The sequence below is a fragment of the Lactuca saligna genome, chromosome 7 (assembly GCF_052625555.1).
Source record: "Lactuca saligna cultivar CGN05327 chromosome 7, ASM5262555v1, whole genome shotgun sequence".
NCBI lineage: Eukaryota > Viridiplantae > Streptophyta > Magnoliopsida > Asterales > Asteraceae > Lactuca > Lactuca saligna.
This window is the reverse complement of record NC_136423.1, coordinates 32,164,531-32,176,795: the sequence shown is the minus strand read 5'-3', so window position 1 is coordinate 32,176,795 and position 12,265 is coordinate 32,164,531. Positions and strand designations below refer to the sequence as shown.

At 35.9% G+C, this 12,265-nt stretch overlaps 1 protein-coding gene across 1 annotated transcript; it reads left to right on the top strand.

Annotated features, from left to right (window-relative positions):
* The first annotated feature begins 2,090 nt into the window (after nucleotides 1–2,090).
* On the top strand, nucleotides 2,091–9,056 carry LOC145004220 (phytochrome E-like). The gene is made up of 4 exons (XM_078963109.1): nucleotides 2,091–4,690; nucleotides 6,334–7,126; nucleotides 7,614–7,907; nucleotides 8,679–9,056. Exons 1-4 carry the CDS (start codon nucleotides 2,638–2,640, stop codon nucleotides 8,878–8,880), a joined length of 3,342 nt encoding a protein of 1,113 aa, XP_078819235.1. The 5' UTR covers nucleotides 2,091–2,637; the 3' UTR covers nucleotides 8,881–9,056.
* The last annotated feature ends 3,209 nt before the right edge of the window (nucleotides 9,057–12,265 follow it).

Genomic DNA, 12,265 nt, shown 5'->3' with positions numbered 1-12,265 from the left:
AGAATGAGAGCGTAGGGGAGATTTTATAGGCAGAAAATCGGAGGTGCGCGTTGCGCCCTGACATGGTCGACACTCCTTCCTCCCAAAACGTGACATACATAGAAATTGTTTTTTTTTTTTTTTGGAAAGGGATCTTCCCTAACGAGGGTTTCCGGGCCAGCTTTCGCGCACCGACTAATCCCCCGCTGCAAACATAAAGCTTTGCTTCATGCCCTGGAGTCACTGCAGACGAACCTCCATGGCCACAAGGGCTGACATACATAGAAATTGTTGTGGACCATGTTAGCACCTTCCATAAGCGCACCTACGAATTTCTAAATTTTCAAAAATTCATATCTTCTCCATACGAGCTCCGTTTTGACAATCTTTATATCCATGCATAGTTATCGACGAGTACTACAACTTTCATTTAGATTCCTTCGGCTAATTGTCACTTTATTTTTAAAGTTATATTTTTTTAACAGGCTTAGACTGTTAAAATCCGTATAAAATCATAACCTCTCATATGACCTCTGCTCTCAACTGTCTTTATATCGTGAGATCTTCAACTCTCGTTTAGATTGTTTTGCCTAACAATCGACTGATCTAAAATTCAGTTTTTATGTCTGCACTGTTGTACTAAAACTTCGAAAAATCATAACTTCCTCATATGAAGTCAGATTTAGGTATGGTCTATATGCATGCTCTCGATTTTACGATTACTACGACTTTCATTTAGACTACTAAGACTAATAAGCGACCAATCTTTAATTTGCTATTTACGACACACTTTGTCGTATAGGGTTGAACGCGAAACTTTAAGGAATCATAACTTTTTGATACGAAGTCAGATTCGAGCGTTCCTTATATCCCCGAGATCATCATCACGACTACTTTAACTTCCATCAAGGCTATTTATCTTGATTAATATTTTATTTTTAGCGTTAGTTTTATTCATGTTTGTTACTTTATTATATACACACAAATCACATATTTTCAAATAAGTTTTTTCATTTATTCATAAAAGGTTACAATCGTCAACCAACGTAATTACATCGTCTATAACTAATTCCTAGCGAGAAACGTGGGCGTTACATCGGGCATTCGAAAACTTTACCGATCCAATCCATGTCGGAAAGGCCCACAAGCTCATCTTTTATCCTCTCATATTGTAGCCACGCAGAGAGTACAACCTTCAAATGTATGTCGACAACTAGTAGACTGCTTCGAAGCATCTTCGGATCACCAACTGTGCAAAATAGCGCACATTGTTCTAAATACAGACCATAACTTTCCGATTCAAAGGAAGAAAGAATGTTTCTCTTGTAGAGGTCCGAGATTGATTTAATGAAATCAAGGGGATTAAGGTGAGGATTTACGGCGGGTTCAATAAAGTGTATATCATGGAGCCTATAAGGATGAAGTGATTTAGCATTGACGAATGGGAGTGTTGTCGATTCATCATTGTTCACTGATCTTGGTGATAACGATGAACAGTACGTAGCAGGTGAGATAGATTTTCTTTGGCAACAATGTGTTAGTGGATAAGAGAAAGGGAGGTAAGGAAGAGGATGATGTGAAGCCGACATCAATTGAAAAAACAAGAGGGCAAATACATTGTCGAGGAAAGCATGTTATCTAATCTGACGACTTGGTAATGGTAATATTGACGTTTTTAACACATAAAAATTGAGTTTAAGCTCTTGAAAAGCAATATATATATATATATATATATATATATATATATATATATATATATATATATATATATATATATATATATATATATATATATATATATATATAAAACGGTAACAAAAGTGACATTAACCCAACATTTTACTATAGCCTAATTTTATATTAAATTATTAAAATGTATATTTTCATCGATATGATCTAGTTTTTATAGAAAAAAAAATAAACTAATATTTCCTATATTTTACATAACATTTTATTAAAATCAATTTTAATTATAAAAATAAAATTTTCAAATACATGTAGCATGAAGAGATGGTGAATGCTTGGTGCCATCTATGCCACGCCAATCTTTACTTCTTATTTGTTCCACGTGTGGCGGCCTATTAAACCTGTCATCTTTCCCCCACCACATTCCAAATTACTTCAAATGGATAGATTGGATGTTACCCAGCCCCTCTTTCCGATGTCTATTCTAAACCACCAGTTTTCGGGTTTTCATTTCGTCTTTTACTTCTATTTTTCATACCCAATCCAACGTCACCTGAACCATTTTTATATGCGGAACATGGGCATTTTGGAAGGCAGATTTTGGAATTAGGAGCTTCGTGTTCTAATAAGAATGAGTTACAGATTGTGACAGATGGATTTGTGATTCTCTTCCTTTATTATCTCGGAATCTTCTTTTTCGTCTGTGTAATCCTTTTACCTTTTTCTTGGTCCACACCATCGTTATAAAGTTCCAGTATTTCTCCCTTTTTTTATCTTTTCAGTAAGAAACTGTACTGTTTTTGCTGAAGTTAATCCCGGTTTATTCTAATGAAGAAGCCAAGTGAAATGAAGAAGAAACTCAATCATTTACAACAAGAGTGCTGATTCTATACCATCTGCCAACCTTTTGCATTGAACCCAGTTCAATTTTTTCAAGAAACAGAAAGAAAGCTTCCATAGAAGTGCTCAAAAATGGAGTTAGGGATTAGAGGAGTAAAGCCAGACGAGCCAACCATTAACAACCATAACACCACTGCGGCACCTTCATCATCATCAGGTGGAAGCAACATGAATCCTACGAATAACAACCACACCTTGGCTCAGTATGGTGTTGATGCGAGGTTATTATCAGAGTTTGAGCGTTCTGTCGGATCTGGTAAGTCTTTTAACTACTCGGATATGCTCACAAATGCACCAAATGATGTGGAGGAAAAAGAAATGACTGCTTATTTAGAAGCAATTCAAAGGGGTGGCTTCGTTCAACCTTTTGGTTGTATGGTCGCAATCGAAGAACCCACTTTTAGAATTATAAGTTTTAGTGAAAACTGCTTCAGTGTGTTGAATTTGAATCCGGATGAGCCCAAAAGTCTGCTCGGAATCGATGCTAGAACCCTTTTCACCTCAAGTTCTTCGATTTCGTTACAAAGAGCAGTGGCTTCTAGAGAAATCACTTTGTTAAACCCGATTTGGGTTCATTCTAAAAAGACCCGTAAACCATTTTATGCTATTCTCCATAGGATTGATGTGGGTGTTGTGATTGATTTAGAGCCGGCTAACTCTAGTGATCCCACCTTATTACTTGCTGGTGCAGTTCAATCACAAAAACTTGTTGTTAGAGCAAGTTCTAGAATGCAATCTCTCCCTGGAGGAGATATCGGGGCTCTATGTGATACTGTTGTAGAAGAAGTTCAAAAGCTTACAGGTTATGATAGGGTAATGATTTACAAGTTCCATGACGATGAACATGGTGAAGTTGTTTCAGAAATTAGAAGATCCGATTTAGAACCGTATTTGGGAATTCACTATCCAGCTACAGACATCCCACAAGCAGCTCGATTCTTGTTCAAACAGAATCGTGTAAGGATAATAGTTGATTGTTGTGCGGAATCTGTTCGAGTGATTCAAAGTGACAAATTAAAGCAACCTTTATGTTTGGTTAATTCTACCCTTCGAGCCCCGCATGGGTGCCATGCGGTTTACATGGCTAACATGGGTTCCATCGGGTCTTTGGTGATGGCAATTCTTGTAAATAACAATGAATCCATGAAGCTATGGGGGTTGGTGGCATGCCACCACTCTTCTCCCCGTTATGTCCCGTTCCCACTTCGATATGCGTGTGAGTTTCTAATGCAATCGGTTGGTTTACAGCTTTATATGGAACTTCAATTAGCCGAACAGAAAGCCGAAAAAAGGGTTCTCAGTATGCAAACGACTTTATGTGACATGGTACTAAGAGATTCCCCTTTTTCGATTATAACTCAGTCTCCTAGCATAATGGATTTAGTGAAATGTGATGGGGCGGGTTTGTATTATAATGGGAAAGTTTGGTTACTTGGTGTAACTCCAAATGAATCACAAGTTATGGATATAGCTAATTGGTTGTATAGTGAACATAAGGACTCAACGGGATTCAGTACCGAGAGTTTGTTAAATGCTGGTTATCCTAGTGCGGTTTTGCTTGGTGATGCGGTTTGTGGTATGGCTGCCGCACGAATCACTTCTAAAGATTTTGTGTTTTGGTTTAGATCACATAAAGAAAAAGAAACGACTTGGGGAGGGGCAAAGCATCATCCCGAGGAAAAAGATGATGGTAATAGAATGGATCCAAGATCTTCTTTTAAGGCGTTTCTTGAAGTGGCAAAGAGTCGAAGTTTGCCATGGGAAGTTTCCGAGATAAATGTGATTCATTCTTTGCAGTTGATAATGAGAGCATCGGTTCAAGATAATGCCAATAATGGTGGTGATGGTCGTAAGGTGGTGAAATATGGTCAAGAAAGTGAGAGTATAGGTCAAGGGATGGATGAAATCAGTGCTGTTGCATGTGAAATGGTGAGATTGATTGAAACGGCGTCTGTCCCGATCTTTGGGGTTGATGGATCTGGTTTGATCAATGGATGGAATGCAAAAATTGCAGAGTTGACCGGTGTGGTGGCTAGTGAAGCTATGGGGAAGTCTTTGATTGATGAATTTATTCTTGAAACGTCACATGGAGTCGTTGAAGATCTTCTCCGTAGAGCGTTGAAAGGTACATCTTTTTATAAAAATCTATGTACTTAATTTCAATTGAAGCATTCATAATAGTGCAACTTAGTTATTAGGTTTTTTTTGCAACTTTTTATGTAAAAAGTGTGTGTGTGTGGTGGGTGGGGAGGGGGGGGGGGGGGGGGGGGTATATATTTAAGTCCTTAGTTGTAGCCCATGAAGATCATTAAATCTCGACTCACCCACATATCAACAATCTAGTTTCACCCGTTTTACGTCAAAATATGTATCAAAACGTAGTTATAACATTTTTATTGTTTTTTCATTATTGTAGTACAAGTCCCTTAAATAAGTTGATGGAATCTTGTAATCCATTTGTCAAGTGTCATATCCAATTGCTCTTACATTTGAGTGGCATGGCTCGATCTACGGAGCTAACCCCGTCTCTTTTAACCTTCTAAAGTATGAGATTTCCTCATAAATATACACAATACCCCAACATAGACCTAGTTAGTGCGGGTTCCTAGCAATTGGTATAAACATACCAAAGTGTACCCCTCATGTGTATCTGTTGAAACATTGCCTCGTACACATTGGTTAAAGAACTCAGGTGGATAATCTTGTTGGTGATTTTAGTGGTATTAACCAATATTGCAAAACTCGCTAGGTGCTACTAGGTCGGTCGACCAGGGAGGGAGTAGGGAGTAGTGAGTACTCAGCCTAGGCGGGGAGTACTTGATTAGAATAAATTGTAAAACAACTAATTTTGGGAAACTTTATATATGAAAAAAAATTATAAGGTGATCAAGATCATAACAAAATAGGGAAATGGAAATAAAAATGTACATGTTTGAATGTTACACTAGTTAAAAACTTAAAATAATGAACATTTTAATCTAGAAATTCTTAAAGATGCGGGTGAGAGAGGAGACTATTGAAGTTTTAAATTTGTTCAAAAAACATCATTCAAGTATTACATGTTCAAAAAACACCGTTAAAAAAACACCATTTGTATGGTTTGGGGTATCTTACATGTTTAGTCCCTAAGTTTTTTTCTTAACTTGAATGGTCCATAATGTTTATATTTATTTTGCCTTTGGACCCTGATCCGAAGACTAACATACCCTTATTACTTTCATTTAACATTTATTTTTATTACTTGTTAATTATTTATAAAATTGATATATCTATAATAAATAACAATATAATTTGTACAAATAATTAATAAATGATAAAAATAATGTTAAATGAAAGTAATAGGGGTATATTAGTCTTTTAACTCGATCAGGATCCAAAGTCAAAACAAAATTAAACTATAGGGACCATCCGAGTTGAGAAAAAAAAATTAATGACTAAAAATGAAAGTTACCTCAAACCATAGAGATGATGTTTTTTGAACGAGATACATATTTTCTGAACAAATATCTTAGTTTGATGGTGTTTTTTGAACATATAACACTTGAATGGTTCTTTTTAAAAGAATTTGAAACTTTGATGGTCTTCTAAGTCATTTTGCCCAATAAGATTATCTGGTAAATTTACTTTAGTTTGAGTTAGAATGTTAGATAAAATTTACAATATACATATTAATATCTTGAATTTTTCTCCTTCTTAAGTCAATTTGTATCTTCTGATCGAGTTCTCCTTCTCGTGGTAGTTCTAGTCTCACATGCTTTGTTTATACAGGTGAGGAAGAGAAAAATGTTGAACTGGAACTACGGAAGGCTGGTACAGATCAGCAAAACAACACCACTATATACATCGTGGCTAATACATGCACAAGCCGGGACTACATGAACAATGTAATAGGCGTCTGCTTCGTGGGCCAAGATGTAACAACCGAGAAAATTGTCATGGATAAATTCGTACGCATGGAAGGAGATTATAAGGCGATTATACAAACTCTAAATCCATTTATTCCTCCTTTATTTGCTTCCAATGAGAAGGCCTGTTGTTCTGAATGGAACGCCGCCATGGAAGAGCTTTCCGGTCGCCGGAGACATGAAGTTATCGGAAAAGTGCTTCCTGGGGAGGTTTTTGGGGGTTTATGTCGCCTCAAAGATGAAGACACGTTGATGAAATTTACGATTTTGTTGTATAGAACAATCAATGGTCATGATACCTCCGATATGCCATTTGCGTTTTTTGGGAGAGATGGGAATCTTGTGGAGGTTTATCTGACAGCAAATAAAAAAGTTGGTGAAGGAGGAAAAGTGGTTGGGTGTTTTTTCTTCTTGCAGACTAGTCCGCAAGTGTCTTTTGGTGAAGATGAAGGAGAATTTGTATTGAAACGTGATAATTTGGCGTACATTAAGCAAGAAATCAAGAACCCTTTAAATGGGCTGCAGTTCACTCATAAACTTCTTGAAAACTCGGGTGTTTCCAATTATCAGAAGCAGTATCTAGAGACGAGTGTTGCTTGTGAAAGACAAATTGCATCCATCATTGACGACATGGATATAAGAAGTATTGAAGAGGGGTAAGAGTCTTAATTATCTATGGTGTTTTTTTTTTTATTAAGTCAGTCCTAATTTTTTACAAATTGCCCACATTTATTCTTTCCTTCCATTTCCTCAAGTATGTTGTTTTCTCAAATAGTTCTTAACACATCATCTATCCAGACAACACTTGGTAAGCTAATTTATGGGTGTTTCTTTTTTAGTTAATGCAGACATAAAGACCAAAATTTCCCTCATTTATTTTTTCCATCTATTTCCACGAGTGTGTTGTCATTTTCTCAAGTAATTTTTAAATATCATTTAGTCAGGCAGCATGCACTTTCTCCTGGCTGACATGCTCTTAACATTCAAGGTCAAAGCACATACTTTTTAAATCAAGTATTGATACACAGTTATTATATTTCAGAATACAACCTTTTATAATGCAATATATAGTCATTATCTACATTTCCTTTTTCACTTTCATCCTGTTTAACTGTTAATGGTGTGAAATTTTTCATTTTGCAGAAGCATGAAGCTGAACATGGACCAATTTGTGATGGAGAATCTTTTAGATGCCATTGTGAGCCAAGTCATGATGGTGTTGAAGGAAAAGAATATACCACTGGTTCATGAAATACCTGATCAAGTGAAAAAGCTTGCTCTTCTTGGTGATCAAATTAGGCTGCAGATGGTGTTATCAGATTTCTTGCTCAGCATTGTGCATCATGCACCTTCACAAAACGGGTGGGTGGAGATCAAAGTGTCCCCTGGACTACGGATGATACAGGATGGGCATGAGTTCATTCATGTACAGTTCAGGTATAGTTTATGTCTGTGCTTATCTCCTTTTTATGGCTTGAAGAATCTGAATCAGACAATGAGTTGATTAAACATGGATGCCAAAACAAAATGCTTTTAGGAGGTACTATGTATAAGGATAAATTCAAGAAAAAGAAACATATTTCCATTGATTTGTTTATTACAACATCCTACTTCAAATTCTTTTTGCTGCTATAATTGGGTAAAAATTTTAAATATAATGTCCTAATAACAAAACGAATGAAAGTACGATGCTATAGTTAGGTAGATACTTCAAAATACAATCCCTTAATAAGAAAGTTTGAAATACAGTATTGTAATCGAAAGAAACGAAAGTACAATGATATACTTGGGTAGGTTATTCAAAGTACAGTCCTTAAATAAGAAAAACTGAAATTACAATAACGTAATAGGAAGAAATTAAGGAGGATACTATTATACATTAATGAATGAAAGTTTGTTGCTAGTTCTTGCATTTAGCACTTATGTATATATGAACTCGGGTAGTCCATGTAAAATCTACCCAATTGTAGCAACGTTATCCGCATAACTGGGTACATCTTTCAAAGTATAATGTCGTATTAAGATAAACTTAAAAGCACAATGTTGTAATTGGCTATGCTTTTGAAAGTACAATGTTTTAATAAGAAAGATTTTAACTACAATAGTGTTACAGAAAGAAATGTATGTAAGATCTTATAATGCATAAATAAATGAAAGTAGGTTGTTACTTATTGCATTTAACCTTTATGGATTATCTTGTTCTTGTAGAATGACTCATCCTGGTCCAGGGTTGCCTGCAAATATCATCGGAGACATGTATGAAGACCGAAAACAATGGGGTACCCAAGAAGGACTTGCTTTGAATCTTTCTAGGAAACTTCTTGGCATCATGAAAGGCCTTGTTCATTATGTTAGAGATGATAATAAATGTTGTTTCCTTGTTGAGATCCAACTTAAAACTAGGAAATGAAGATCTCAAATCATGAATTTTGTTGTGTTCAAATGTAAAAAGATCATTACGTTCAAATATAGAAGCTATTAATATTTATTCCAGTTTTTATGATATCTTGATAACTCAGATTACTGAATCTTGATGTGCTGCAGAATTCAAATTCAATTCAAAAGGGAAGATCTTTTTTTAGGTCACACCTAATACTTTCCGGATAGAAAACTAGTGTCGATTTTGAAATTATTTTTCTGCTCATTATACTTGTTATTACTTATTAGCATTGTTTTGGTTTCAGATCTTTCAAAAATCAAGACTCAGAATTCATCTTGATTTTAAGATGAAAATAGTTCGTTTTCACTGCAAAACTCAAGATGTAACCTCTTGCATGAAATGACATTGTCCGCATGTGACTTTGTAGGCAGTGGCGGAGCTTCAAGTGGGGTCATAGTCAAAATTTTATATTATCCAGATTCCCGATAAATGAGTATATATACTTATATTTCGCTCATTTGGAACTCTAAAGAAATCTAACAATCCATACATGTGCCTAAGACTTTGAGTGTTCCTTACAGAATATCTCAATAGAGAAGAAATACCAATACATAAAGTAAACCTAAAAGATATGTGAGATATCCAGATTCTTGATTACCAAACTCAAGTTTTTTCCCCTGTAACACATGTTTCCAAGAATTGATCAGTTGATGATAAAAAAGAGTCAAAGGCATGGTTTTTTAGGAAAACCATATGCCACAACGTGGCACGCCAAATGAAGAGCATGTGTTTCTGATGGACACCATGACTTAGCATGAAGAAGTGTCATGATGTCGTGAACGATGCAGCCTAAGCCTATGATTTTTAGGGTTTCTTCCTTATTTTAAAGCCATTAACTCATGATTTAGGACATCCTTTGCAGTCTCCATCCTCCCTAAACGAAACCCTAGCCCCCATTTCATGTATGTGAGCTTGTTTGATTGATTGGAGGCATTGTTCTTGGTTTTGGTGAAACTTGAAGAAGGAAGTTCATTGTGATGCAAGGAGGTAAGGAGTTGGCTTGGATTCATCTTTCCCTTCAGATTTCTGATTTGTTGGAGGTATAAAGTTCACATCTTGACCTTTGTTCTTCTTGTTTCAAGTTTGAGCTCATTTTAAATTATTTTGGTCCCTTCTATGAATGTTCTTGGAGTTTGAGGAACTCTAGAGCTTGTTGTGACTCTCAAATGGTCCTTAGGTTTTTGAGAATGAGAAAATAGTTATGTTTGGAGCTATTTTGGGTCCATGAGCAGGTTAGGGTCATATTAAGGACGTAATGGACTTAGGGTTGTAGATCTAACTTTAGGATGGAGTCTTAAAAAGAACTAGATCTAAAGTTATGGGCTTTGATTTGAAGGGATTAAGAACGTAATTAAGATTTTGGCATTCTACCAAAAACCACGGCGTGGCCTAGGGTTTGCCACGACGTGGTGGTGCTCAGAATCGTGAATATATTATCCTAGCATTGCCATGACGTGGAAAAGGAGGACCCACGACGTGGAAATTTCCTGTATGTCGATTGTTTTGTCTTTTTGTTCCCACGAAGTGGTCAAGGAGAGCCCACGACGTGGCGTTGACTTTGTGGATCTTTGACCATTGTCTTTTGATCAGTTTGACCATGGGTAAAACTTAGGGGATTTGGGTTGTTAATTGAGGATTTATTTGTTTTGGTGTTAGTCGGTTTAAGGGATTGATCAGTGCAAGGAGTTAGAATGTTGTTGTGCTTCTCCAGTTCTACGATTCAAGTGAGTTTCTCACTATGCCATGTATACCACTAAATATCATTTGCATGGTAGGATAGAGGTATTGTTAGAGTACAAGTGTGCTAGTTGTCTAGGATAAGTTCTTGTTGTGCCTTTCAGTTTAGAACACTTGGTGCTTTAATATGCTAGACTGGTAGAGTACTGCATGTTGATCATATGAAAGTGTTAGGGATTAGTACGTAGTGTAACTGGGAAGGCCAGCTAGCAGGATTATGTATGAATTACCAGCCTGGGACTTAACTGGGAAGTGGTTAATGGCAAGGTAACTAGGGAAGGCTAGTTTTCAAGGATATCTAATATGCTAATATATGTTATGTGTTTATGTTACATGATTCTATGATGGTGATAGTTTAGGTTCTATATAGTCTAAGTTGGATAGCTTGAGAACTCTTGGTCTAATGCCTTATTGTGATATTCTTGTCTCATTGTTCACTCTAGGGTGGATCATCTGTTCTACAATCTATCTGAACCCTGATTACATATGGCTTTGTGGATTGCATGGAAAACCAGGATTTGGCCCCTGGCAGAATACAGAAGACCAAGATACGGCTAATGACAGTGGATTCTAGGTTGGGCCCGTTTACTCCTTGGTTGGGGCCCGTTATGTATGGTTGGGTGAGGCCTGCTATGTGAGTTGAACTCTTGGGTTGGGTCTATTGCATATGATACATGTATCTAGATAGGAGTTTTATTTTCTCAACGCTAGAGTCGAGAATTATATGTGGATGCATTGTATATATGGTGGAATATGTGGTATACTATGGAACTTACTAAGATTTATGCTTACAGTTTTGGAAACATGCTGTAGGTTGTTCGTGGGAAGAGCTCGGCGGGACTATACACATGCATCGAAGATATTCGTTTCCGCGTTTTGGTAAACTTAACTCTGGTTATGTATGGTTTTCAACAAATCAAATGTTATTCACTGTTTTCGAAATAAAGGTTTAATTAGTTAATCTATTATATGAAAAAAAATCTATTTGTAATTTTTGGTACGTTACAGCCCCTAGTTTCGTAAAAGCATATGTATAACATTGATACGCATGTTGTTGTTACTTGTTTTGGGCGGGTTTATCAGAGACGCAAATAAGGGGGAGATAAGGCCTAAGGCTTTATTTAGTTAAATTAAATTTAAAGATGTATTTATATGTTTGTTTTATTTTGGTAAGTATGGTTTTAACTGGACTTTATAAATAGGGCTTTGATTTATGTTTTTTACGTGAATAATAAGAGAAGTCGCAGACAATTTTCCATGTTCCTCAAATTACAGGCAACCGTCAAACCTTAATTTTTGGTTTGGAACCTGAAACATATTATTTGTTATCAGAGGAAGCAGATCCAGCCACATTAAACAATACCACCAAGATTGCCAACTTGGAGTCAAAAGTTTTAATATATTTATGACTTTGTTATAAATAATTAACAAATCTAAATCAACTTTTAGTATTATTGTATAAAAAGTGAAAATAAAAACGGTACAAATTAACTTATATATTTGAAGGGAAAAAAAAACAACAATTTTGGTCATAAAGTTATGCCTAAACATTGTAATTGGAAATCAAAGAATTTTATATATAAATGAATGGAAATAAACTTCAATTTATTCAATTAAA

Bases quoted from the DNA above. Each gene is read 5' to 3' on its own strand.
- LOC145004220 (XM_078963109.1), top strand. From the start codon at position 2,638: ATGGAGTTAGGGATTAGAGGAGTAAAGCCAGACGAGCCAACCATTAAC. The intron at 7,127-7,613 runs GTAAGAGTCTTA...TTCATTTTGCAG, and splicing joins ATAAGAAGTATTGAAGAGGG to AAGCATGAAGCTGAACATGG. The intron at 7,908-8,678 runs GTATAGTTTATG...TTGTTCTTGTAG, and splicing joins TTCATTCATGTACAGTTCAG to AATGACTCATCCTGGTCCAG.